The sequence below is a fragment of the Ahaetulla prasina genome, chromosome 12 (assembly GCF_028640845.1).
Source record: "Ahaetulla prasina isolate Xishuangbanna chromosome 12, ASM2864084v1, whole genome shotgun sequence".
Lineage (NCBI taxonomy): Eukaryota > Metazoa > Chordata > Lepidosauria > Squamata > Colubridae > Ahaetulla > Ahaetulla prasina.
The window spans coordinates 26051204-26078740 of NC_080550.1; the positions used below are offsets into that span (position 1 = coordinate 26051204).

At 51.1% G+C, this 27537-nt stretch overlaps 1 protein-coding gene across 1 annotated transcript; it reads right to left on the reverse strand.

Moving 5' to 3' along the window:
- Window positions 1-666: 666 nt before the first annotated feature.
- FCSK (fucose kinase) lies at window positions 667-27204 on the reverse strand. The gene is made up of 23 exons (XM_058154950.1): window positions 27077-27204; window positions 26372-26523; window positions 26116-26166; window positions 25474-25599; window positions 23671-23743; window positions 23305-23402; window positions 22508-22588; window positions 20577-20696; window positions 20110-20281; window positions 19770-19897; window positions 19390-19491; window positions 18783-18953; window positions 18015-18088; window positions 16665-17029; window positions 16210-16420; window positions 15059-15225; window positions 13949-14176; window positions 13256-13399; window positions 12180-12299; window positions 11228-11415; window positions 2078-2177; window positions 1295-1518; window positions 667-1052 (listed from the first exon to the last, which is right to left on the reverse strand). Exons 1-23 carry the CDS (start codon window positions 27144-27146, stop codon window positions 960-962), a joined length of 3258 nt encoding a protein of 1085 aa, XP_058010933.1. The 5' UTR covers window positions 27147-27204; the 3' UTR covers window positions 667-959.
- Between the last annotated feature and the right edge of the window lie 333 nt (window positions 27205-27537).

The window sequence follows — 27537 nt, forward strand, 5'->3', positions numbered from 1 at the left end:
TGAATCAGAACTCTGGAAGTGTGGATATTGTTAAGGGTAGAATCAAGGTTGGAAAGGGTCTCGAGGGTTGTCGGAACCGGTCCCTCTGCTCAGTGCAGGCCTCGGTTTCGAGACCTCCCGTCAAGAGAGCACCAACCACTTTGGTGGCTGACGGCTCTGGTGGTTTCTCTTGACCCCCCCTAGCAGTTCAAAGCTTAGAACAGGAAACAGATTTTCTTACTCTGTTGGTTCCCATCCTGCCCTTCTGTTGCCCCAGAGCGGCCTCCTTCCTCTGTTTCGTGATGACCCATCAATCCCCCCCTTGTGTCTCCTTCCACAGCTAAATGTAGCCTGTTGTCTTAGTAGCCCCTTCTCTGAAGGAGCTTTTCGTTTAAGATATTTCTTTTGTTGGTGTGGATTCAAAAGGGGGGGGATTTGTTGTATTTTACTTTTCTAAGTGGAAAAACAAAGCCCGAGGCCCTCACTTTAAATTTTAGCTTACTACAAGAGCAATTTTCTCTCCTCTTGCCTGCAACATCTGACCTTTTGGCTGGGATAGGACCTGCTGCAGCTGAGCCTCAGGGGGTCTCAGTTGATGATGTGTCCTTCCTAGTATGGTCCAATTTCTGAGATTACAAGCGGTGTATTGCTACTTTCAATTTAAAAATGCACCAGACCCTCATTAGCTCTTAAGAAAACCAGTGCAACCTTTATTTTGTAATCGCAAATGAATCATCACAGGTGTTCACAGCGAATGCATTGCTTGCTTTGGGGACCCAGTTGTGTGGAAACTGCTTAGATTTGCCAGGCTGACTATTGCTTGGCTTGTGCAATGGATGCAGCCCTGCTACTTTCACCCCTTTCCAAGAACTTCGTCCCACAGTTTGCTAGATTGGGATCTGCAACACAGCAGAGCTGGTTCTTCATCCTGCCCTGCAGCTGGTTCTGGTGGATCAGCAGCAGAGGAGGGAGCTGCTCTTTCATGCCTCTGAAGTATACGTGTCCCCCAGAAGCTCCACCTTGAATCCCATTGGGTCCACTTCCACAGTGTGGATGGTGACATTTCCAAGGACCTGAAAGGGACATGTGGATAAATCGAGCTTTGAGCTGAGCATCTTCTGCGATTCCTGCCTTTGTAGCTCTCGGGCAGCTGGAGGGAGTTGTCTTCCTGTCCCTCCATGGGGGAAGCCCTCGACCCCACTCCACCCAGCCATTCCCATACATTTAAGAGGTTTCTGTGTTGATCACTCCCAAGCCCAGAGAGCATTCCTCTTCCTTGGAGGAGCTGCCCGATGGGGGGACTGTGTTCACCTACCGCAGCTTCTGCCAGGATTTCCTGCAAGGCCGCCCGGTTCCTGGGTTCTTTGGTTACCACACAGAGGAAGCCCCCACCACCAGCTCCGGCCAGGCTCTGCCCATAGACGTGAGGCTGGAGCACCTCCATGATCTGCCGGACCATCAGAGGCTCGCAGCCAGGGGCCATCTCCTTCTTCTGCAGCCAGTACCGATTCATACACTGGCCCAGCAGAGCCAGGTTACCTGGAAGGAGAAGGGGAGGAGGATGGCAGCACACATGCACACCCAGGTGCTCTCTGGAAGACAGGCATCCAAGCACCCTCACAGCACTAAAATCTGTCTGGGACAAACTCTGATCACTGCTTGGCTGTCCTCCCTTTCGAGATAAAGATGGGAGGGAGGGACAAAGGGGGGGGGCACCATCCAACTCCTGGGTGCTGACTCTTAAGAGAATGGGGTATCTATGGGTTGTTCCCCTGGCTCCCTTCCCCAGCCAGATGTCCGCCTCCTACTTGGCTCAGGATGGCTCTTTGGATTGTGTATGGGCAGTTTATTCCTACTCCTTGCTTTCAGCTGTTGCTTTTTAACCGATTAGGTTAAAGGGGTCACTTATTTCACAATTCCTCAATTGACTTAACCCTCAAAGTCTTTCTGAAACTCCAAACCATGCGGCAGGGTCTCTTCCACAACCACACCGACACTCGCCCACTGTCAAATTGTGGGGGAGTCCTCCAGCCATTCTCTGACTGGTCTGGGTTTTCCGGCTCCCTTCCTGGCACAGTTTTATCTCAAGTGTGGGTACCTTGTTGAAGGGCTTGGGCACACTCCTCCGCATTGCTCACCAGGGCATTGGCAGTCTCTACTACGGTGGGCAGCCTGGCGTACCAGTTCCTTAGAACATCCTGCAGAGAAACAAGGCAGTGCCCTTCAGCACAAACCTCTTCTCAGATGTGTCTCTGCATTGATGGGGGGGCCAAGAAGTGCACACTCCACCTTCTGGTGTCAACATTCTTGAGCTTTGGGACAGCTGCAGGCAACAGTCCTGCCACCACTTCCCCCCCAATGATCCACAGCTGCTGTGGGAGGTGAGGCAAGGCAACCCACTGGCCGTGGAAATTCCCCTGTCAACTGAACAGGCAGGTTCAGGAAGAGGCAGGGCAGCGCACGGCGTCTCTGGGTCCACTTCCCAAAGGAAGTGTGTTCAAATGCAGCTGAGCGGGGGGCGGGGACAACCCGGAGAGAAGGTCAGACAAGGATGGAGTTCAAGTCTCCAGGGCCCACGTAGTACAGAATAGCTGGTGGGTGGCACCTTGGAGGCCCCCTTGGTGGCTGTGGGCATACAGCTGCACTGTAAATTATTGTTTCCAACATCAAGAGTAGAAGAAAGAAGACAGATCACTCAATTTGGACCTGTTTCTTGAAAATCTTGGAGCAAGATACGAAATACAAGGTTATCATTGTTTAGAGAAGAATGTACAGCTTGACAGGAACCAGGATGCACTTAGCCAGACCTAAGCTAAAGTAACTAAGTTAGTTGACCATGGGAATGCAGTAGAGACGCCATCTCTTTTCTTTAGTGAAGCATTCAAAAAGGCCTCTCAGAGACCCTGATCATGAAGGCGAAAGAAGCTGGGCTGGACAGGCCATCCACTCACTGATTGAGCAGCCAACCCTGTGAATGGACTTCAGTGGCTCCGGTGGGGAAAGGGGGGTCAAGTGGCTTCCAAGACTCTGCCTGAATGATGAGAAGATCAAAAAATCTGAATATGAAGTTTGCAGGCAATCCAGGGAGAAGACCAAACCCTCAGATTTTGAAAGCCTGGAATAACAGGCAAGATCTGCAAGTCAAAACTTCAGTGGGGAGAAACACTTAAGCCCATCCTCTGTGCAAGGAAAGTCAAAGGTTTGTGTTTGGATGGTGGCAGGGAACCATAATTGGGGGGAGCGGGGAAAATATGTGAAAAGGATCTGGAAGTCTAGGTAGATTGCAAGATAAAGCTGGTATGATACAAGGGCCACAGAAAGATGGGGTCATGAGCAAGAGATCAGGCACCGGTCAGAATATTCAGCCAAATTTAAAGACCCTCAGTCTAGGGGACTATTGTAGAAAGGACCCTCATGGAAGCCTTTCAGAAGTGATGAAGGGCCTGAATAAGATAATACTGAAATACATTTGGCAGGGCAGGAAAGCAAGGATAAAGCTAAAATTGTTACAAGATGTAAGGTTAAGAGGAGGTTTTGGTCTGCCAAACGGAGTTATACTACCAAGGTGCAAATTTAATGTGGATAAAAGAATGGATAAACTTAGGAAATATTAGAATTCCTACCCTGGAAGGTCATGATTGATTACTGGGTTGGCATGCATTTTTGTGGTATGGAGAAGTGAAAATACAAGGGTACTTCAGAAGACACTTTATAAGAGAGGCTTTATTACTAAACTGGGAAAGAATCAAGAAAGACCATTATTTAAAAACTCCACTTTGGGTATCAACAATTGAGGCATTCTCATATTCATTAATATTTAGAAAGGAACAAATTGTTAGATATAATGAACTGTTAAATGAAAAGGGTGAATTAAAAACAATTCAGGATCTAGAAACACAAGGTATAAAATTGAATTGGTTTTCATATTTGCAAATACATTCTAGACATGATAAAGATGCTAAAATAGAAGGTTTCTATAATAACTTGACCAACCTAGATAAAATTTTAACAGGTACGGATGATAATTTAATAGAAAGCTATATAGTTATTTATTAGAGATTAAATTAGAAGAAAAACAAGTGAAAGAAACTATGATTGTTTGGGGGGGAAACTTTGGGCGTGGTATTGATTTAGAAATATGGCAGAAACTGTGGACACAAAATTATAAGATGACAATGTCTACTGCATATAAAGAAAATTTGTATAAGATGTTTTACAGGTGGCACCTACCCCTGGCAAGAATAGCCAGGATATTCAAGAATAAATCCGGAAAATGTTGGAAATGTCAACAGATACCTGGATCCTATTATCATATGTGGTGGACTTGCATGGAAGCTAAAAGATATTGGACTAAAATATATACATGGCTGGAGAAAATGATAAAGAAACATATAGATTTTAAACCAGAAGTCTTTTTATTGGGAATTATACCTGAAACCTATAGTAGAGAACTGAGGTATTTGATTGTGAATGTAATAAAAGCAGCTAGAATTGTATTTGCAAGGAATTGGAAAAATGAGAAATTGCCATTGCAGGATGAAATTATAAAGAAAATTATGGACTGCGCAGAAATGAGTAAATTGACGTTTGAAATTAGAAAACAGGAAGACAAGCAATTTTATAAAGTATGGGACTTATTTTACTAATGGTTAGAAGGGAAATTATGATAAAGAACAATATAATTGTCTCAAAATGGTGGACAAAATAGGGTAATAAGATAAAATATTGTTCCAGAAGGAACATTAGAGATTGATTAACCAAAATATTTGATTATAATTGGATGATAAAATGGATGATTAAACAAATTAATGATGGGTAATTGTATGCACAAAAATGTGAAACACACACCGGCACATTGTATTTGAAATTTGAATGGAAGATGCTTTTATGTTTGTATGTTTTTTTAAAAATAAAAAACTTTCTGTAATAATAAAAAAGAAGTAGTGATGAAGGGCCTGGAAGGAAAAGGAGCCACAGATGGAGACTCTTGGTGTGTTTAGCCCAGATAAGGGAAGATGTGAAGAGCTGATCCAAAGTATTGGAATGGCTGTCATTTAGAAGATGGGCAGGTGGTTCAGGGTTTTCCAGAGAACAGCAAAAAGAATGAGTTTAAATGACAAGGTAGATTTAGTTGGACGTCCAACTATGCTACCAACAATGGAACATTGTTGAGCCGTGGTGGCTCAGGCTGTAAGGAGCCTGTTATTAAAACACAGTAGCCTGCAATTACTGCAGGTTCAAGCCCCACCAGGCCCAAGGTTGACTCAGCCTTCCATCCTTTATAAGGTAGGTAAAATGAGGACCCAGATTGTTGGGGGGGCAATAAGTTGACTTTGTAAATATACAAATAGAATGAGACTATTGCCTTACACACTGTAAGCCGCCCTGAGTCTTCGGAGAAGGGCGGGATATAAATGTAAATTTTAAAAAAACAAAACAGGGTATGTTGTGGGCCCAATCTCTTAGGGACGTACATTTGGTGAGACCACAAAAAAAAGGCCTTTTTGGTGGTGGCCCTTTCCCTATGCGGCATAATTCCCCTGGAATTCCCCTAGTACAGAGTTGGCCCTCCCCTTCCTGGCTTTGTCAGTGGGCCTGGGGACCACCAACGGGGGCATAGCTGATCCAGTGGCTTGTCCAAGTGTGTTGCTGCTGCCATCGGGGCACCAAGTTACAATTTTTATGTTGTGGGTTTTAATGTTGTAAGCCACCTGGAGTCCCCTATGGGTGAGTTGGGTAACCATATACATTTGTTTAAAGCAATCAATAATAAACAGACTAGGAAGACCTCTCCAACAAACCATTTGTTTAGATTGAGGCTGAAGGAGCATCCCTGCACCGGGCAGCGGGTTGCACTACCTAATCTCCAGAATCCACAGATTCTATGAACTATTAAAAAGACCAGGCGGACAGTGAAGCACTGAAGGTAGGAGATGTCTTATTCGAGCACTCCGGCGCTATTTTTAAAAAATCCAAACTATGGCCAAAGGATTATTAGAAAATTCTGACCAAAAGCTCCACACTCTTATAAAACCATGTCTGTTGTGAAAACCAAAGTTTTCTTCCAAGTTGTCCTTCATGGCCTGCTCAGAAGTTTCAAATGGGACAAAGGCTTCTGTTCCCATGGCTGGCTTTGATTAGATCTATTAGACTCCACTTTCTATACTTATCTAACCTTACACACACACACACACACACACACACACACACACACACACACACACAGAGCAAAGGTTCTTGGATGTATATATGCATAATGAGTGTACATAAATAATATACCACACACACACACAATGGTGTGTATATCTTCCTGCATGTGTACATATATGAATGGATATGTACAAAAAGTGAACCTGGACTTCCGATTGTACTTCCTGCGCCTTCGGAAGCCTGGACCGCGAGCTCCGTGGCTGGCTCCGACCTCCATAGCCACCCTGGAGGTAAAGGGAGACTGCCTAGCAGGTAGAGGGGAGCCGCATCTCCCTTCCCTGACTAGGAAAGTCCCCTCAGCCGACGACGAGGAACAGCAGCAGCAAACATGGCTGCCATGAAACCAAAGACAGCCTGAATACACCAGACTGTGCAGGAGCGGAGAAAGTGAGTAGTGTGTGATCTGCGTAAGAGAATATTTTCCACTGAAAAATGACCCCAACTCAACATTTAAAAAGGAACATATTGTTAGATATAATGAATTGTTGAATGAAAAGGGTGAGTTAAAATCCAAATTAGAATTAGAGGCAAAGGGTATAACAATGAATTGGTTTGCATACTTGCAAATACAATCCAGATATGATAATGATATTAAAATAGAAGGCTTTTATAATAACCTAACAAGTTTTAACAGGTTCAGATGACAACCTGATAAAGAAACTGTATGGATACTTACTAGAGGTGAAGTTAGAGGAAGATAAAGTAGAAAAATGTGGGTTAGACAGCACTACCACCAGATGGATTCGTAACTGGCTGACCAACCGCACTCAACTTGTAGTCCTCAATGGAACTACATCCACATGGAGGGAAGTATGCAGTGGAGTACCCCAAGGCTCTGTTTTAGGCTCAGTACTCTTCAACATCTTCATCAATGACTTGGACAAGGGGATAGATGGGGAACTCATCAAATTTGCAGATGATACCAAGCTGGCAGGAATAGCCAACACTCCAGAAGATAGGCTCAAGTTACAGAAAGATCTTGACAGACTTGAACATTTGGGCACTATCTAACAAAATGAAATTCAACAATGAAAAAAGTAAGGTTCTATATTTAGGCAAAAAACACAAAATGCACAGGTACCATATATGTGGTACCTTGCTCAATAGTAGTACCTGTGAGAGGGATCTTGGAGTCCTAGTTGACAACCATTTAGATATGAGCCAGCAGTGTGCAGCAGCTGCCAAAAAAGCCAACACAGTCTGGGCTACATAAACAGAGGGATAGAATCAAGATCACGTTAAATGTTAATACCACTTTATAATGCCTTGGTAAGGCCACACTTGGAATATTGCATTCAGTTTTGGTCGCCACGATGTAAAAAAGATGTTGAGACTCTAGAAAGAGTGCAGAGAAGAGCAACAAAGATGATTAGTGGACTGGAGGCTAAAACATATGAAGAACGATTGCAGGAACTGGGTATGTCTAGTTTAACAAAAAGAAGGACTAGGGGAGACATGATAGCTGTGTTCCAATATCTCAGGGGCTGCCACAAAGAAGAGGGAGTCGGGCTGTTCTCCAAAGCACCTGAGGGTAGAACAAGAAGCTATGGGTGGAAACTGATCAAAGAAAGAAACAACTTAGAACTAAGAAGAAATTTCCTGACAGAAAAATTAATAAGTGGAACGACTTGCCTGCAGAAGTTGTGAATGCTCCAACACTGGAAATTTTTAAGAAAATGTTGGTAACCATCTGTCTGAGATGATGTACGGTTTCCTGCCTGGGCAGGAGGTTGGACTAGAAGGCCTCCAAGGTCCCTTCCAACTCTGTAATTATTATTGTTATTATTAAGAACAGGTTAAAGAGACAATGATTGCTTGGGGGAAGAATTTTGGTCATAGGATAGATCTAGATGACTGGCAGAAATTGTGGATGTTTAATTATAAAATGATGATGTCGACAGCATTTAAAGAGAATTTGTATAAGATGTTTTACAGGTAGCATCTACCCCCGACAAGAATTGCCAGAATGTCTAAGGACAAATCTGAAAAATGTTGGAAATGTCATCAGATATCTGGATCATATTACCACATGTGGTGGACATGCATTGAAGCTAAAAGATATTGGACTAAAATAAACACGTTGTTGGAAAAAATGATTAAAAAGCATATTGACTTTAAGCCAGAAATCTTTCTGTTGGGAATTATACCAGAGATACATACTAGAGATATAAAATATTTGACTGTGAATATTATTACAGCAGCTAGGATTGTATTTGCAAAAAATTGGAAAAATGAAAAGTTACCTTTGCAAGATGAAATAATTAGAAAAATGTTGGAATGTGCAGAGATGAGTAAATTAACATTTGACATTAGAGAACAAGAAGATAAACAATATTATAAAATATGGGATTTATTCTATAATTGGTTAAATGGAAAGATATGTTAGGAAAAATGAGTATAAGATATATGTATAGAAGAAATGATTATTTTGTGAATGCACAGGAAGATATGTTAACACCCTTACAGCACATTGTAATGGAATTGATTTGATGAGGGGTTTTTTATTTTATATTTAAAAATAAATAACATTTTTTTAAAAAAAAGAAAAAGAAAAAGAAAAAGAAAAAAGAAAAATGACCCCAAGAAATTTAAGGGGGAAAGATATATTTTAATGAAAACAAGTGTATTAATAGTAGAATTACAAGGATTGAAGGATTGGAAAAAATATTAAATATGTAAAAAATGATTAACACCATGTCTTTGATTACCAGAGTGATAGGTGAAGGGGGGAAAAAGAGGGTTAAAATAGAGATAGAAATAAGAGGGGAAGAATAGTAAAAACAGATATTAAGATGAAACAATGAACGGAAGAGCTATGAGAAGGTTTAGAATTGAAGAATGATATTAGAAGTCATATGTCAGTAAATTAAAAATGAAATGTAATTATTAGGAATAATAATGTTATGTTTATTTGTATTGAAATGTATGATACCCAGGTATCTAACCATTCATGCAATGAGATCAGTGGTGAAAAGCTACCGTTTCACTCCGGTTCGGGTGAACAGGTAGCGATAAAAACTACCGGTTTGGGTGAACCGGTAGTTAAAAAAAACTACCCGTTTCTCTGAAACGGTATTTCCAACGATCAGCTGTGCTGCCCCCTCGCTCTTCTACTTATCTTCCCAAGCCTCCTTTTGGCGCTATGTATGCGTGGCGTGTGGAGCGTACGTTTGGTGCACACTGTGCATGTGCATGCAGTATGTGTTTGGCGTGCACTGCGCATGCACAAAGCATGCATGCACGGCCAACAAACCGGTAGCAAACCGGTTCAGATTTCACCACTGAATGAGATGTATAAAAATAAAAAATAAAAAACTTTAATAAAAAAAAGGTGAACCTAATAAGATGGAAAATATACTTAAATTCCACTGGGATAGAAATAGAATATTAATAGAAATAATATAATAATATACTGAGTACTGAGTACTATTACTCAGTACTATTACTTATAATAAATAAGTAATAGTAACAATACTGAGCTTTTGAACTTCCGCATGGGGGAAAAATGGCACACTGTCACAAACTGTGGGATGGCAATGCGGGGAAGATCGGCAGCCAGGTTTTGTTAAGCTCAGGGCAACAGTACCTCTCCGTACAAGGAGAGGCCAGGAGAATGCCCGCTTGTGCTTTGGAAAGCTGCTCCTTGTGAGAAGACTCACAAGATCCAAAGGGATTGTAGATCTTCCCTTGAACCTGGGTACAGAGACTCTGCGGGAGACAATGAGCTCACAGCTACAGCAGAGCCTGCAAAGGGCCTTGGGTTTGCCCACCCAGCACACACTATCCTAAACAAATTCGGAAGACAATTCACAGTAAAAGATCTTTGAAGCAGCAAAGCAATCAAGCTGCCCAGTAAGTGATCCTTCATTTCAGATTTCTTATCTGAAGATAAGAAGCAACAATTTTAAAATATTGAAAAATAATTAAAGATAAAAAGCTTGCCAAGTTTAAATTAAGAAAATTGAAAGCAGACTAAGGGGACAATTTGAATTTAGATTTATTATTTTAAAGTATTTTTTAAAACAAGTAAAGCATATTTCTGTGGGAAAGATTTTTATTTGGATTAATTGGGGACAATGATTGGACAGTTTTGCAAAATAGAAGTTAAAGGAATGTTGCTAAAGATCATCTGATTACTGAAGGAAAATGTTTTGAAGTGGATTAAAGATTTAACCACTTAGAGACAGTTGGCTGGAGTCCCTCTTTTATTTCCTGTTTCTGGATCAAAACAGTCATTAAAAAAGTAGTGAAATTTGCTTTAAGAGTCTGTAGCAGTCTTCTGAGGATCGAATTGCAAAATTATCTCTGCTCTGTTCCGATATTTCAGGGCTGCTGACTTTCCTCTGCGTAGCGGTGCTGTACCAATTGTAAAGTGGCTGCTTATGAGCAACCATGACCAGCACAGACATTCCACTATTGGCCAAATATATGGCCACTGATCTCACTTCTGGGAGTTCTCTTGGCAACTCACCAAGGTCCTTCTCGCTCTTTGCAGAGTTCTCAGAAGGGAAGCTCGCCTGACATTTTCAGAGCACGAGGCCATCCTGTGCCAAGGAGCCTCTGCACATCACCTAGAGAGCAGGTCTAGGCCAGGGACCAGATTTCTTGATCTGATTCCTTTGGATTGGATCTAGAGAAATCTGGTTAATTCAAACATCACTAGTTCCAATGGATCTACTCTGAATAAGGCTAAACCCAATTCTATTTGTCTACTGAAGGTCTGCAATTATTCCAAAGTACGGTTGCACAAGTTTGTATTTTTCATAGAAGAAAATCTGTTCCACACTTTTTTTACAATACAAGCTACGCGTTATTTTGGCTGTTTCTTGTAATGTTGTCATACCTGAGGCATTCACATGTAAACTCTATAACCTGTAACCACCTTTTCATCCAAGTGTATCAAGGGTTTGTGTATATATCAGCTACCCAAGGGAGCAGCGTTATGAGACCAGGAACAGCACTGAGCAATCTTGAGACTAAAATCTAGGAGAAAACGTGTGCAAAGTGGGGTGCTAGTGAGAAGATACACCTCACATACCTGGAGCAAGTTGCGAGCAAGGCGGGTCTTCCCCGTGTACAGCAAGAGCAGGTGCTGATTCAAGGTGTGTACGAAGCCTTCCGGGGGAGTGATCTCTTCCACTTCGACCTTCAGTGGCAGCTGGGCCTTCGAGCGCCCAATCTTAAGCCCTGGGACCAGCCCGCCCACCTGGTCTTGCCATCCACCACCTGAAAAGGACAGCGCAGGGGCTCAGGCCCAGGCCAGGAGCTTCTGCTCACTGCTCCACAGCAACCGTGTGAAATGGGCGAGGGAGGCCGAGAGCAGGTCCTCCGTCTCAACTCCCCTTTCAGGTACAAAGTGAAAGTCCTAATAAAGTCCTGTGACCAGGGGGGGAGTGTGTAAGGATGCGCTGCCCTTGCCAGAAATCAAAGAGGAGCTGGCAGACTTCATGGCATTTTCTCAGAATCTGAGAGTCAGAAGGGAAGGGGCTTCCAGACTGTCTGAAGACCTCCAGGGAACACGCAGCTGATTCTGCCTTCTGATCACGGCCTTACATAATCTTAACCTCGTTCTCCACCTTTTGGTATCTTGATGTTCTTGGTCCTGCTCTTTGGGGCTGCGGAGAATGGGTCCACTCTGGGATAACGCTTACTTCTCTGAAGGAAGACACCTCATCTCCCCTCAGATCGCTTCAACTCCCTTTAGCTAGAGTTAGTTTTCCCTCCTATTCATCTAGCCTAAACTCATTTCAGGTTGTCAGTGTCCATTTTAGATTCCAGTGCTCAAAAACCCGGCAGAATATTCCACCTGGGACCTGTCTGAGTCACATCATGGGCAGTTGCTCCTTGTGATCTGGACTCCCTGCTCCCGTTGATACATCCAAAAGGAGCCTTTGCCTTTTTAAGCAGCTGCAACACACGGCTGTCTTAACCTCCTTTTCTACTGATGCTAGGAAGGGCCGGTCGAGGCAGCAACAAGACAAACTGCTCACCTGTGGTCAAAACCTGCTCCAACTGCAGCACCGCATGAACGAGGGACTCTACACCAGTGCAGCGCCCAGATGCGCGATAGAGCGATGCGATCACTGCACCTGCCAGGATGCTGCTTGTCCCTGTGGAAGAACACCAAGCGACACCAATGTGGCCTTTCACTCCTCTGGACGGAGGTCCCAAATGGAGAAGAAGGAGGGCGCTTGACCATCAGGTATGGCAGAGGGGGGGGGGAATTCAGAGCCTCCCACTTTGAATTCTCAAAAAACCTCAGAGCTGGAGGACCCCAATGGGGAGGCGGATCATTTGGGAAACGCTTTGGGAGCCCTCAACCCCCCGAGAATCTTCCCTGGAAGCAGTTCTCAGAGCCGTCCTCTTCACAAAATGGGTGGGGTTGGTGATCAGGGCCAAATGGGAAAGGACTAAAAGCCTGACAGGGAGGAGGGTAACTGGTAGCTGCTTGAAAAGAGCTATTTGTGAACCGGCTCTTTTCAGAGGGAGGCAGAAACGGAAAGAGGCAGCTGCTGCCTCCTCCTTCAGCTCCCAGGTCAGCCTGGCCAGGAACCTGATGGACTTCTGGAAGGGTTTGAAGGGCTGGGTTGGCCATCTGGTCTGGAGATCAGAGGGAGGACACAGTCCGTGGCTTTCCCAGGGGCTGCTTTGCAGGAATCTTGATTGTTTTGCACTGTTTTCTTTCTCTGCATGGTTGTTTTCTTTTTCTTTTTTTTTAGAGGGGGGAGGGGGCTTTGGCACTGTTCATGTTTTAATTGTAAACCACCCAGAATCACTAATCTGAGATGGGCAGCTAGATGGATGGGTGGGTGGACGGGTGGATGGATGAGGGGTCTTCGGTGCTCTAGGAGCTTAGTTGTTTTCTTGCAAATGTTTAATTAGCCAAACTAGGTCACAGTGGCCAGTGCTAGTGCCCACAAGCTCAGAGAGCACCAAGGACCTCTCATTTCAACCCTGAGCTACAAATATTCTATTTTATTGGGAATGAATGTATGATAAAGAGAAGCAATTTCCATGGCTTACTTGGCTCTCAACCAACCCAGAGCAGATCTAGAGCCCCACCTACCCAAGCCCGATCCATGGGGCAGATGAGACCAGGTGTGAAGCTCAAAGCCACCTCCGAAACGTTCCTGCAGCTGTTCTCGCAGGGTTTGTGGGGACAGGAGATTAACAATGTGAGTGCAGACCAAGGCTGCTTTGAGCAAGGCTCCTGGAAGAAGAGACAGAGTTGCAGCAAAGACCAGAGAGGATGGGCAGCCAAGCCACTCATACCTACCCTGGCCCTTTGTTTCAGAGCCCAGGTGCAAGGAAGCCTGAACTGAGGAGCAGGCAAAGACCACTGGCCCAAAGATCCAGCCAAGACTCGGGAAAGAGCCTGAAGGCTTATGATGCAATGGAACGGGGGAGAGAGAGCCTAAAGTGTTGTCCACGGCGCCCTCCAATCCCCAAGCCCACTGAGGCACCACCAATGTTTCAGAAGAGGAAGGACAGAACATTGGGCACGATTCACAGTACATCTCAAATGGCAGGAGAACCAAGTCAATCAAGCTATAAAAATGTTCTTCCCATGTCCTGGGTGTCATTCAAGTTGGGTGAAAATGCTCTGCCAAATGATATCTTCTACAAGCATCTTGGCTAAGACACAACTTCTCCAGAATCCACAGGACACCATGGCAAGTGGCCCACCCTTTTGGTTCCACGTTCCGATTCCTTTCTGGCTACAGGGAGGGACAGCTGGATGGAAGATGCAGGTTCTCACCTGGCATATGAGGCTGGCAGTAATCCCTCAGATCATCTAGGTCGCGACAGACGAACTCCACCACCACCTCTCTCTCCAGACTTCCACTGGTGATGATCAGTTGCAATTCTGGTTTGGCAATGCGTCGTGCCTGGGCACCAATAGGCCTGCAGCCGTCTACCAGGACAGCCACATCCACCACTGCTCCACCGTGTTCATACGTGATTGGAGGGGTATCACTCCATCCCCCTAGAAAACACCGGTCCTGTTACCAAAGGTCATCAGACAGAACCCATGGACAAAGCTTGAGCTTCTACACCTCTTTTACAGCTGGTGGAATTTCTTGGCTCAAGCCTCCCCTGGGCACACCAGGCACGATTTGGCACATCTCTTGCTTGATTCTGAAACTGATCGAGTGAAAGCTAGGAAGAACTTTGAGGCTACAGATCATCAAGAAGGACCAGGACGTGGGCTGGACAGAAAGTGAATGCTCCAAAGGGTATAAGAGGATGCAGACTTCTTGCTACCCGTGTCCACAGGCAGAGAATGTTACAGAGCTCCCACTACTACAGAATGGAGTGGGGGGAGGTTGAAACAAAAATGACACCCCTCTTCATTCCATGTGGAGAGTTTGCACACAATGAGAAGTTGATGGCAGGAGTTTCAAACTGCCTTCAGCAAGACTAGAAGCAGGGAGGAGGAAGCCTGGAAAAGTATTGGCACTGGGAGTAAGTCATGTTCTCCACAACCAGCAATGATTGTTGGGCTTTTGGGCCAATGCAAAAAAGCTATGAGTAAACCTGCAAAATAGATGGAGGAGTTCCTGGGGAAATGAAGTTTTGGAGATGTTTCCTGGTGCTGCACCTCCTGTATGTTGCCTAAAACGCAGAAGAGAACAAAGCAGCAGCCTGGACGGAGGACAATCCTTGGAGATGGACAGGGCCTGAATCAGGCATCTTCCAACCTCAGTCTGCTCAGGGCTTTTGGCACATGCCAATCCCCCCCCCCTTATTATTTAACCCAACTGCCCCCAGGCCTTCACTCCTCCCAAGCTGCAAACCATTTAGTATTTAGTGCAGGGAACCAGTCTGGGCCCTGGGCAGGCATCCAGAGCCTCTGCTTGTCACCTACCAGAGAGGTCAATCCGTGCAGGGCACTCCACTCTCACCCAGCAGCCCAGGGGAGGCAGCTCCACCTGCCAGAAGCCGATGAACTGGCAGGAGAGCAGGATGGCCTGGCGGATGAGGATCTGCTCGGCCCCCTCGTAGTGTCGGGCAGCGCGAACCAACAGGATGGGTCTGCAAGAGGAGGGAACCAGGCTATTGGGGGCCTCTGGTGGGCACGTCCCCTTTGGGAAGAGCCTTGAGCTGCCTTCAGAGACACCTTCCCAAAAAGCAGAGAAATTTCCCTAGAGCCACTGGAGCATGGCAGCCCTGCTGGACCAGGAAAGCCGGCAGGGGTAAAGCATTCCCACCCGCCCAAGTGCTGCACAGCCTCCAGGCGAGTGAGTCAGGTGCTTGGCAGTAGCCGGGGGGGCAGAGCCGTAGATGCCAGCTGCCTGCCATTGGGCAAGGGATCTTTCCAGGCAGCTCTGGGGCCGGGAGACAAACAGGGGCCCCCAAGCACAGATGTGGGAAGCTGTTGTGTCCCACTCCTCCGCTGACGGCCGGGTCAGGGAAATCCGAATCAGGTGTGCCTCTGCAGCTCTGCCAAAGTCCTAGCAAAGTTCTCAAGGCAGGCAGGAGACCAGAAAGTGACTTCAGCAAGATATGTTTAGACTTTGCCTGACTCAGAGTCTGCCAGAAAGCAGATCCTTTATATAGGCCATGGGGTGTGGCTCCATGACTCAGCACTTATCCAGGCCTGCCCCTCCCTTCCTTCTGACGCTGCCGCCTATCAATTCTTCTGAAGCGAGGATCTCTCCAATCGGCAGCTGTTGGTAATTGACCTTCCTCAGGCTCACATGCTGTGGAGGAGGGGGAGGGGTCTAGTTGCTCCGTTTGCCTGGGCATGGAGCCAGAGCTGGGGGCTGGAGATACTTGCTCTTCTTCAGCCTGTCTGGGCATGGAGCCAGGGCTGGGGCCGGGAGATGCCCCCTCCTCAGCCTGTCTGGGCATGGAGCCAGGGCTGGGGCCGAGAGGCATGCTAGGACATTCTTCAGCGTTCGGAAGCAGATAAGCAGACCCCGGCTGTGGTGGTGAGATCGGACGAGACACAACAGAAGCCTTGGCAGATCTGCGGAGACTGCCCTGTATCTCCCCCCCCCTCTGCCCTTTGAGTACCTGCTTAGCCATTTCTTCCTCTCCACGGCAAGTGCCTTTACACCCTGAGCGATGTCTCCCTTCTCCAGTTGCTGGAAGGCAGCAGCCCAGGCAAGGTTGGCTGTGGGGCCACTCCGTAAGCCCCCCTCTCCTCTGGCCATGCAGCCCAGGACATCTGCGATGCACGCCAGTGCCCGAGCAACAACCCCCAGATCCCCAGCGGTGGCAGCCACTAGGGAGGAAGCAGAGCCAAGAATTCTCCTTCTCCTGCCCCATTGGCATCCTCCACCCCCTGGGGAACTCAGAGCACCACCCAAGCACCTGGGCAGAGGGCTGGGCTAAAGAAACCTCTCCCCCCAATCAACAGTGGTGCCCCCTCCAACTTCCCAGGGTGGCCTGGCAAGGGAACATGCTCAGCCTGAGACAGAGGTCAGCAAATGGGGGAATTTGTGGGCACCCCAGGCCCGCCTCCTTACCCTGGTCCAGGGTATCCAGCAGAGCCTCCCCAAAGCCCTCCAGGACAGCCGAGCGGATCAGGGGAAGGAGGCTGCAATTCTTCTGCTCCATCAGGACCCGCTGGATTTTGCGCTGGCCTTGTAGGAAAAAGATGGCCCTGCGGGAGGCCAGTTCTGCCTCCTGGTCCAGACAGGCCCTCATCTCCTCCCAGGACATGCGCCAGGCCCTCCTCCAGGACTGCAGCTGCCGGGTCTCTGGAGAGCCCAAGAGCCACAAGAGGCCCCCGAGGCCCAGGGGCTCCGAGACGCAGAGCACAGGGAAGAGACGGGCGTTCAGCAGGCAGCGCTTGTCTGGTGGGACATCCGGACTCCACAGGTCCTGGCTCCTGCTCAGGTGAGAACAAGCAGGTGGCAGTCCCAGGGCAAGGGTCCTGAGGCAGGGGCAGTTCAGCAGATCCCAGAGGGCCAGCCTAACAGAGGAATGGGTGGGCTGCCCGGCTACTGGGGGCTAGGCTGGCACCCAGAGAGCAGGGCAGAGGCCAAGGCCACCAAGACCCAGGGCCCAAGTCTGCCGGCCTTCACCTCTCTGGCCAGGATTAAAACTGCATGTTTGCTAGCCAGCATCTGTGTGAGGAAGAGAGGAAGATGCAGCAGGACTTGGAGAACGTTCTCTCAAGCCCCCAAAGCAAAGGCACCGGAATCTAAATAAAAATGTATTGCAGGAGTCTCCTAATCACTGCCACAATGGCCCTCCCTTATTGCTTAGCTTGAGATTGCATGGTGGGGTGCAACCCCCACCCCTTTTAGTTTCTCTCTGCAGTCCCCCCTGAGCCCCCATCTGGGGGTGGGTCAAAGAGTGGGCCCAGGAGAGAAGTTGATTGTTTCTGGGTGGCTCTGCCTCATCCTCTGAGGACTACTTGATCATCCGTGGGCTGAGTAAGTCTGTGTTCACTGCAGGTTTTGTTTCATTTCTGGGCCACACGGAGTTCTTCAGAGGTTGAAAACAGACCAGATTCTAGAAACACCAGATTCAAATCAATCTGGCCTTGCAGAGGCCAGGGCAGCCCCCATCCTGCAGCTGCTTCCAGGAGAGGCATCCGGAACTATTCCAGCCCTGCAGCTGCCAGTTCTTGAAGAGTCTCCAAGAACATTACTCCAAACTCCTCCACAAATTCACCCCGGGTTCTCCTCGCAGCCACAAGTGCCTGGTGCCAAACAGAACCCATGATATGGACACCCATCCTGTGACCAGCTTCCCTGCCTCCGAGTGGCCGGACATCCTACTGCTCTTTGTGAGCCCACCAGGCAGCATCCACAGGCAGGACTGAGGAGGTCCTTGGAGCATCATGGCCTCACCGAGATGACACATACCGTATTCCAGTCCGGTGGTACAAGGCTGCCCATGGCAGGTTCAAGAAGGTGCCCTTCTCTTCGGTTGCTGTACCCTGTGGAGAACGATGGCTGTCTCAGAAGTGGCAGCCCACGAGGGGAATGTGTGGCTGTCTCTGCTGGGAGACTCGTGGGCTCCCTTGCGCAGGTAACCGGCTGCCGTGAACACAGGCTGCCCGATGTGGAGGGCCAGGGGTCTGGGCCTCAGTATCCTCTGCATACTGCTGAAACTCTGGTGTCTGTAACCTTTACCTGGATGAAACCATGTGTCACGAGGCAGCACCTTTTCAACCAAGGGACTCCAAATAGGCTAACATAAGAAATGCATCCAAAATCGAGGACCCATGACTCCCTTGGAACTGAAATTTGGCAAATTTCACAAAAGATTTTAAGACATAAAAACTATCATAAAGCATTTTATGACATAGTATAAAATGTCATAAACATTTCCTGTGCTGATGTTTGACTACGCTATACATTTCAGTGGTGGCTACTTTGGAGGCAGAAACACAGCCTCTGAAAGGACCCCTGAATGTGGAAGAACTTTCCCAGGGCCTTAGACGGCAGGCAGGCCCTGACATGGCGGCCATTGTTGAAAGCATGGAGAACTCTGGTAAGGAAATCTCTCAGAAACCACCCTTCGGGATTTGGTTTGTTCTTATGGACAGCTCAGGGGGCTGAGAAGGTGGGCATTGCAGGAAACTTCCAGAAGCCTGGAGAAATTCCCCAAAATGCGCACCTTGCACATACCTGCCAGTCATCATGACGTCCACTCAGAGTGAATACTTTGCAGCTCATGTGTCTCAGCCGGATTACGTGTCCCTGAATGACCACGTCCTGAAGGAAGTGGCTTCTGAGGGCCACGGAGGAGGCCACATCCAGCCCCGTGAGGAGGCAGCCAGAACGGATGTGCAAGGGGCCCTGAAGGAAGACGAAGCAACCATCCGTCTTTGCTCAGAACAGGACACACAAGTCCCGGCCAGAACCTGGACACCTCAGTCCATAGGATTTGCCTTGGTGGCACCGCAGCTGCTCGGCAGGCAGGCAGGCAGGCCCTGACCTGGCGCATCCCGGGCAGGTGGCCAATGTGCCTCTTTAAAGAGACAGGCCCCATCCATGCCCCTTGTTCTTAGGAACTGAAATGGGGGTGGGGGGCTTGTTGCAGGCCTTCCAGTGTAACAGCACCCCATCCTGGGCCAGACCTGCAAGACAGCCTTCTCCCAGGGACTCTCCAGGACGAGCAAGACATCAGCCCAGGGTGCTTATAGGTCATAGTGATGGATTAGCTGCGTGGTAGTCCAGAAACACTTGGACTACACTTGGTTCCAACGGGGGACAAAGACCACCACTCACCCACCTCCAGGTTGCAGTGCTGGATGACGTTCCCTGGCCCCACAACCACAGCGCCCTCCAGCAGGCAGTTGGTGACAGAGCAACCTTCCTCCAGTAGACGTGGCTCCTGCATGGCACAGAAGGGGAAATGCCAGAAAATCTCTCCTGGATGGGATTGGGTGGGGAACTCTGGGGGAAGCCGCAGGGCCCGCTATTCCCTCTGCCCTCCACCTCACAGGAGAGTGTGAAGAGGGACTTGCCTCCTCAACAGGAATTGGGGCGTGAGGAGGATTATTTATCCCAATTGCTGATTGCATGCAATGCCATCTGCCTTCGGACTCCCGCCACTCCCATTTCCTAGCCAAGAGGCCACATCCACGAGGAGAAGGCTAGACGGGAACTTACATCCACGTTGGAATGGGCCACTTTGCAGAAACCCCTGCTGTGGGCATCACCCAGCTGAGGGGTGAGGTGGTAAATGTGCTCACTGGCACATGAGGTCATGTAGTTATAGGTGCCATCAGGGAGGTAGGCTGGGAAGAGAAGGACTTCATGAACTTACCAGCAGTCGTCACCGGCTCAAGGCCTCAGGGGCCCCCAGTTCTGCCTGCCAAACTAGGGAGACTCTGGCCCTCCCTGGGAGGCAGGCCTCTCGCCCGCCCATTCTCCCCACCCCCACCCCCGAGCTGGGGTTCCAATACTCTCCTCTGCTACCACAGCACCAGGCATGCGACGGGAGACTCACCCATTGTGAGTGGCAGCGTGTGGAGAGTCTTCCACAGCACAGTCCGGGCACTCCGAGCTGCCCTGGAGCTCTGGGCATCTCCTCCCCCCGTCCCTGTTCGGCGTCCGGCTACAAAGGCTTCCTCAGTCACTGCCCGGGCCATGCATAGGAGCAGGTCGAAGAAGAGAGACAGCTGAGGGGGAGAAGAGAGTCTTCACCCAGGGAAAAGCAGCTGCCAGGCTGCACGTCGGTCTGCTTGGGGAAAGATGGTTCCATCGGAGGCTGCCCTGGCTCCCGGTCTGTAACTCTCCCTCCCACCCCACAACTTGGATCTTTCCCTGGAAGACTGACTAGCCTCCTCGAGGGAATGGGCGAGAGCCCTTCTCTTGGCTGTTCCTCTGCCTTCCTGAGCAGATGCCTGGCCCCATGAGTACCCAAACCGAGGGGGGCTCCTTTTGGGCCACCCGGCCCAAGCAGGGCTTCCCCACCTGGAGGGCCAGGGCTCCCGAGTCCAGCCCCATGTAGGTGCAAGCATTGAGTGGGGGGATGACGTGGGTGGCCAGAAGCTGCTCTGCAGCTCTGGAGGAGAAGAAGACGACCCCGCACACCTGCCAGAGAGAAAAGGGGGGCAGTTCTGGCTTTGTGGGTCTGAGCCCCCCACCACACCCCACATGCCAGCCCACACGGTGGACTCAGCCACATCCCTACACACAATCCCCACCAAGCTCCCACTCACCAGTGGGACCTTCCCATCGGGCCCCAGGCACCGCTGGATCTCCTCCTCTGAGCTCTGGTAGAGGATGTCTTGCACCAGCCCCTGTGGAGGCACAGGGGCTGATTTAGCCTTGGCTGGCCCCCGGGGGGGGGGGGGATGTGAACTGCAGATCGTGGCTCCTTTGAAGCTGCTGGCAGGGAAAGCAGATCAGTGCTGGGATGGGATCCCAGGAAGAAAGCAGGGGAGGGGGCACCCTAGGCCCTCTCCTCCTTGGGAAGGCTAGAAACAGCCCAGCCAGCAACATCTGGCTGGCCAGAGAGAAGAGCGTTTCCTTTTCCAGGCAGCCTGAGCAAGGTCATCCCCAGCTGCCCCTTTGTGCCCCACAGGAGTTTCTCAGATAGTCTGGACTCCAGACTGCTTGCCGGGAAAGCAGGAAGGCCAGAACAGCCGTGGGTCTCCCTGTTGGGGCTGAGATGCTTATTTGGAGTCTGTGATCCCTTCGCTTATTTCTTGATAAAATCCAGCTGTTATTTAGACTCGGCTTTTGCCCTCAGACGGAGCCTCCAAAACCCTGTTTTTGTTATCTCCGATTTGGCTGAATTCCTAGCCAAGAGGCCACATCCACGAGGAGAAGGCTAGACGGGAACTTACATCCACGTTGGAATGGGCCACTTTGCAGAAACCCCTGCTGTGGGCATCACCCAGCTGAGGGGTGAGGTGGTAAATGTGCTCACTGGCACATGAGGTCATGTAGTTATAGGTGCCATCAGGGAGGTAGGCTGGGAAGAGAAGGACTTCATGAACTTACCAGCAGTCGTCACCGGCTCAAGGCCTCAGGGGCCCCCAGTTCTGCCTGCCAAACTAGGGAGACTCTGGCCCTCCCTGGGAGGCAGGCCTCTCGCCCGCCCATTCTCCCCATCCCCACCCCCGAGCTGGGGTTCCAATACTCTCCTCTGCTACCACAGCACCAGGCATGCGACGGGAGACTCACCCATTGTGAGTGGCAGCGTGTGGAGAGTCTTCCACAGCACAGTCCGGGCACTCCGAGCTACCCTGGAGCTCTGGGCATCTCCTCCCCCCGTCCCTGTTCGGCGTCCGGTTACAAAGGCCTCCTCAGTCACTGCCTGGGCCATGCATAGGAGCAGGTCGAAGAAGAGAGACAGCTGAGGGGGAGAAGAGAGTCTTCACCCAGGGAAAAGCAGCTGCCAGGCTGCACGTCGGTCTGCTTGGGGAAAGATGGTTCCATCGGAGGCTGCCCTGGCTCCCGGTCTGTAACTCTCCCTCCCACCCCACAACTTGGATCTTTCCCTGGAAGACTGACTAGCCTCCTCGAGGGAATGGGCGAGAGCCCTTCTCTTGGCTGTTCCTCTGCCTTCCTGAGCAGATGCCTGGCCCCATGAGTACCCAAACCGAGGGGGGCTCCTTTTGGCCCACCCGGCCCAAGCAGGGCTTCCCCACCTGGAGGGCCAGGGCTCCCGAGTCCAGCCCCATGTAGGTGCAAGCATTGAGTGGGGGGATGACGTGGGTGGCCAAGCTGCTCTGCAGCTCTGGAGGAGAAGAAGACGACCCCGCACACCTGCCAGAGAGAAAAGGGGGGCAGTTCTGGCTTTGTGGGTCTGAGCCCCCCACCACACCCCACATGCCAGCCCACACGGTGGACTCAGCCACATCCCTACACACAATCCCCACCAAGCTCCCACTCACCAGTGGGACCTTCCCATCGGGCCCCAGGCACCGCTGGATCTCCTCCTCTGAGCTCTGGTAGAGGATGTCTTGCACCAGCCCCTGTGGATGCACAAGGGCTGAATTAGACTTGGCTGGTCCTCCGGGGGGGGGGGGATGTGAACTGCAGATCGTGGCTCCTTTGAAGCTGCTGGCAGGGAAAGCAGATCAGTGCTGGGATGGGATCCCAGGAAGAAAGCAGGGGAGGGGGCACCCTAGGCCCTCTCCTCCTTGGGAAGGCTAGAAACAGCCCAGCCAGCAACATCTGGCTGGCCAGAGAGAAGAGCCGTTTCCTTTTCCAGGCAGCCTGAGCAAGGTCATCCCCAGCTGCCCCTTTGTGCCCCACAGGAGTTTCTCAGATAGTCTGGACTCCAGACTGCTTGCCGGGAGAGCAGGAAGGCCAGAACAGCCGTGGGTCTCCCTGTTGGGGCTGAGATGCTTATTTGGAGTCTGTGATCCCTTCGCTTATTTCTTGATAAAATCCAGCTGTTATTTAGACTCGGCTTTTGCCCTCAGACGGAGCCTCCAAAACCCTGTTTTTGTTATCTCCGATTTGGCTGAATTCCTAGCCAATAATTGGGATTTTTCTTACGGCCTTCATTATTTTGGTCTTGTTTTATGTTATGCTCTTGTTAGCCGCCTTTGGCAAGAGGTGACATTTTAGAGGCAGCAAACTTTTTGAATTGCTTGGGGAAAGCTGGGGAGGAGCCTCTGCGTTGAAGATTATGAGGCACAGGAAGGAAGTGCCCGCCTACATAATCAACCTTTCTGGGGCGCACCTGAGAATCCACAGAGTAGACGCCATGGTGCCTGGCATAGGAGACGCTGCCGGGCACTGCAACCACTTTCACTCCCTGGAAGCTCCGCCAGTCAATTTCTGTAGGGCGAAACGGGTTTCATCAACCATCCAGTCCTCCCTCTGAGAGCCGTCAAGCCCCACAGATCTTTTCAGCAGGAATCAGGGCCCCAAAGCAGGCCCTTCTAGGCCAGGAGGTGAGACATAGGGGCCCTTCCCTCCAGTGGCCCCTCCCACTCTTGCCTCTGTGATGAAGGCACCCAACAGCTAAGGCAGGGCTGAGGGGCCCGCTGGCACATTCAGCCCCTCTGCAGAAGGGGGTCATCCCCTGCCCTGCAGGCAGACTCACCTGGCGTGGCAGAAACCGTCAGAAACATATCGGTGCTGGAGACCCACACGCCTGGGGGAGAACCCTTGCAGACCTGCAAAAGAGGCAAGAAGGAAGGGAGCACGAGCAACTGGGCAGCTGCCCCTGGAGGCCTTCAGAAGGGAGAGACGAGTCCAGTTCCCCCAAAAAACCGGGGGGGGGGGCTCTCCTTGCCCGGATTATCCTCAGACATTCAGGGCTGCTTAGCATAGTTGAGGCTTCTGTGGGTATTTACTGACTACCTAGATTAATATGTCTGTCCAATCGGCATGCAACTGTGGCCTGCAAATGGCCAATGAAGTGACCACAATAACCATTAAAAAGAGTTAAAAGACCAGGAAGCTGTCATCGCACCAAATGGGCCCACCCCTTTGGAAGGCCAGGACCAGTAGTGGGTTCCACTTACCTTCACCACTGGTTCGGAACTGCGAGCGTCCGTGATGACGTCCGGGCGGGTGGGTGGAGCTTCCCACCGCTGCCGCTACCAGTTTGCCTGAACCGGAACGAACCAGTAGAAACCCACCACTGGCCAGGACCTCCAATTCTGGAGAGAGGAGGGCTGTTCCAGAGGGTAGTTGCTGTGACAACGGAGGGTCACTTCCTGGGCCCTTCTACATGGCCTCGGATAAGAGGAGCCCAGGCAGGCTTCCTTCTGAGCCCCATGGGAGGAGCCCAGCAACGGAAGATTGGCGCTCCCACCCAGAGCCATGCCATAAAGGGTCTGGCAGGCGAGGACCACCCCCTGAATGCATTTGAGGTCCCCTGAGAGCCAGTGCAGCTTGTGAAGCCAAGGGGGCCACATGTGGGGACTGAGACACATCTGGCACTGCATTCTGGACCCCCTGCAAGTTTCAAGTAGTTTTCAAGGACGGCCCCATTACAACCCCCAAGTGGGAGATAAAGAAACCAAGAGTGACACCAAACAGGACCTCCTGGTCTTGAGGAGGAGTCCAATTCATAAGTGCAGGTGGGACCCTCCCCCAGCTTACGGATGAATTCACCATGACTTTGACCCATCATCTCCTAGGAGCTTAACCAGTCAGGATGGGTGGATCTAAAGCCCAGGTGGCTGAACTAAGAGCCAGGAAGATCCTATGGGACCAACTGGCTTCTCCCAGATCTCCAGGCAGAACTCTGCCTCCATGGAAGCCCAGGAGTTCCACTGGATTTGCACAGCCAGAGTGGATCTGAGGCGCTTTACCCAGCAGATGCCTAGAATATTTGTCATAGCAGCCTTGCAGTGATCTGACTCCCCTATCCTCAGGGGGAACTGAGTCATGGGAGCCACGGTCAGATGCTATTTCACAGTGGGTGACATTTGCTCTTCTTTCTCCAGAAGCCCTCTCTCAAGATGAGGGTGGCTGTACCAATTGGTTGAATAAATGAGCTAAGCCTTGCCCTGTGCCCAGCCAGGTCACCTTATGCAGGCCTGGTTGCCTGCTAGCTGCTTTCCGGCTCCAGGTATAAGCCTGTCAAGGGTGGGCCTCCTTTTAAGGTATGCCACTCATGATGGGCGCCTCTAACTGCCAGCACAGACATCCGATCATGTCCCTGTTTCTAGCAGAAGTCAAACCTGGACACTTCACGGTTCCCGTTTGCATCATGTCAGGTGCACGGATGATGGGCTCCAGCCTCCTCTCCTGGAGGGACCCCAGAGAGCTGAGACTCTCTCTGGCCCCTTCTCAACCCTTGCCAGACCAAGGGAGGGTGGGTCTGTCTGCAACTGCAACCCCCACTCTCCTCTGGGCAGCAGGCAAGCAGGACATCTCCCCCCACCACACTCACCCGCTCTGTCAAAGTGGCCAGAAGCCTGTCCAAGTGGCAGGCAAGCGCCTCGGTGGGGGCCGCAGGGTCTTCAAGCGGGAGGCAGAGAAATGCACGGCTGCAGTCATCAAACAGAAAGTCCCGGCCCTGGAGGGAGGGGAACATGTCACTGTATGTCCCCACTAGGAGGGAGCAAGCCTAGGAACCCAAAGGCTCAGTCAGCCCCTAGCCCTACACACCGGGGTGTGTGTGTGTGTGTGTCCCCGTCCTTGGCTACAGGGACAAAGTTGCTGGGAGCTGCAGGTCTACCCAACAGCAGGTCAGCCCTTGAGGAGCAGCAGCAGCAGCAGCTGGGCCAGGCAGGGCCAACAGCCGCGGGGGGGGGGGGTCCATGTCAGTCTTGGCCTTCACCCTTTTGCTATGATCTCTAACTGAGCCTTTGCTCCTTTTTCTAAACTGACCTGCTTCCGATTCTCCAATATGTTTGGGAGTGGGGGGGCTGCTTTGGCCTGACAGGATATGCTGCCCCCCCCCCCACACACACCTGGAAGCAAGTGCATGCTGCCCCATTCTCTAGTGGGAACCAGGAACTCTGCCTCTTCCCAGAGGCAGGAAGTCCCACAAAAGAAAACCCAGCAAAGCAGACAGAGATTCTCTGCTCACCATGTGCAAGACAAGAATCCTGGCCTCTTGCAAGACGTCAGCAGTGACCACCTGGAGCAGCAGATAGGAGAGACCCCGGATGGACCTGGGCCAGAGGCAGCTCCCATCCCAAACTGAGGTCCAGGGATGGCGGGGAGGGGGCGTCTCCCGTGAAAACGGATCCCAAGCCCAACAGGTTTTGCTGACCTGTTGGGGGCCCAGCCGACTAAGAGGGCAGGCGAGCTGCGGGTAAGGGAGGAGACGCCAAGGTGCTCACCGTGTAACCTGCCTGAGCACTCAGGTGTTCTGCCGCCACCAAGAGAGCATTGAGGGTAGCCCCTCCACTGCCCACCTGGGCGTTGGGGTCTTCCACAGTGAGCAGGGTGGTCTCCCGGCCCAGGGAGCCTCGGTCTCTGCGGATCTCCAGCTCTGGAAGGCCACCCAAGAGAGGAGAGAGCGGAATAAGGAGCCGCTCGGGACGCAGGGCAGCCAGGCTGGACCAGACCAAGCAGCCCCTTCCTCACCCACCAGCCAGAGCCCCAGACATAGCAGCCCCAGGGCCAGACCGCCTCCCTTTAACAGCAGGCAGCCACTAGGCCAGGGGTGTCAAACTTGGTCCCTTTAAGACTTTTGGACTTCAACTCCCAGAGTCCTCAGCCAGCAAAGCTGGCTGAGGAACTCTGGGAGTTGAAGTCCAAAAGTCTTAAAGGGGCCAAGTTTGGACACCCCTGCACTAGGCGATGGTCAGCTGGCTCTCGGGGCTCCTCCTTCCAGCAGGTCCCCGGAGAGAAGGGCTGCTTCTCCTTGCGCCTTTCCCCCCCCCCACCCCCACCCCCGGCACCTCCTCCCGAACGGCCTCCGTGCCCAGAGGGGCTCCCGAACCGCGCTGAGCTCTGGGCGGGGCTGCGGGCAGACCAGATTCGGGGGAGCCGGGGAGCCAGCAGCCCCTCCGGGCCGGGGGCCTCGTCTCCTCCCCTCTCACCTCTCTGGAAGGCGAAGGCGCTGTCCCTGTGCTGGCAGGTCAGCACCACCGCCGTCCAGTCTGCGGCCATCCTCCCTCCCCCCCCCCCGGAGCGGCGCCCGGGCAAGTGCAGCTGGCCCTTTAAGGCGCTGGGCAGGCCGGGAAATGCAGTCCGCTGGAAGGGGCGGGCACGCGTGACTCCGCCCCCCCCGCCCCCCCGGGATTCCCGCCGCGGGGCGCCTCCCTGACCAGCGCCCCCTGTGGCCGGGCGAGGAGGCGACGGGGGGGGGGGCGAGGCGCAGCTCCAAAGCACTGGCCGCCCCTCGCCTCCCCCCCAAGAGCAACGCGGAGAGTCGGATGGACGGGTGGAAAAACGCCCGTCCGGCGGCTCGTGCCTCGTTTCCCCAGCCTGGCCCGGCTGCATCGGGCGCTGCGTCCCCAGGGTCGCTCCGCCCAGCCTGCCCGAGGGGAAACCCCGGATG

Bases quoted from the DNA above. Each gene is read 5' to 3' on its own strand.
- FCSK (XM_058154950.1), bottom strand. From the start codon at position 27,146: ATGGCCGCAGACTGGACGGCGGTGGTGCTGACCTGCCAGCACAGGGAC. The intron at 23,403-23,670 runs GTGAGTCTGCCT...TTCGCCCTACAG, and splicing joins GACGGTTTCTGCCACGCCAG to AAATTGACTGGCGGAGCTTC. The intron at 14,177-15,058 runs GTAGGTGACAAG...GGTGTTTTCTAG, and splicing joins TGCACGGATTGACCTCTCTG to GGGGATGGAGTGATACCCCT.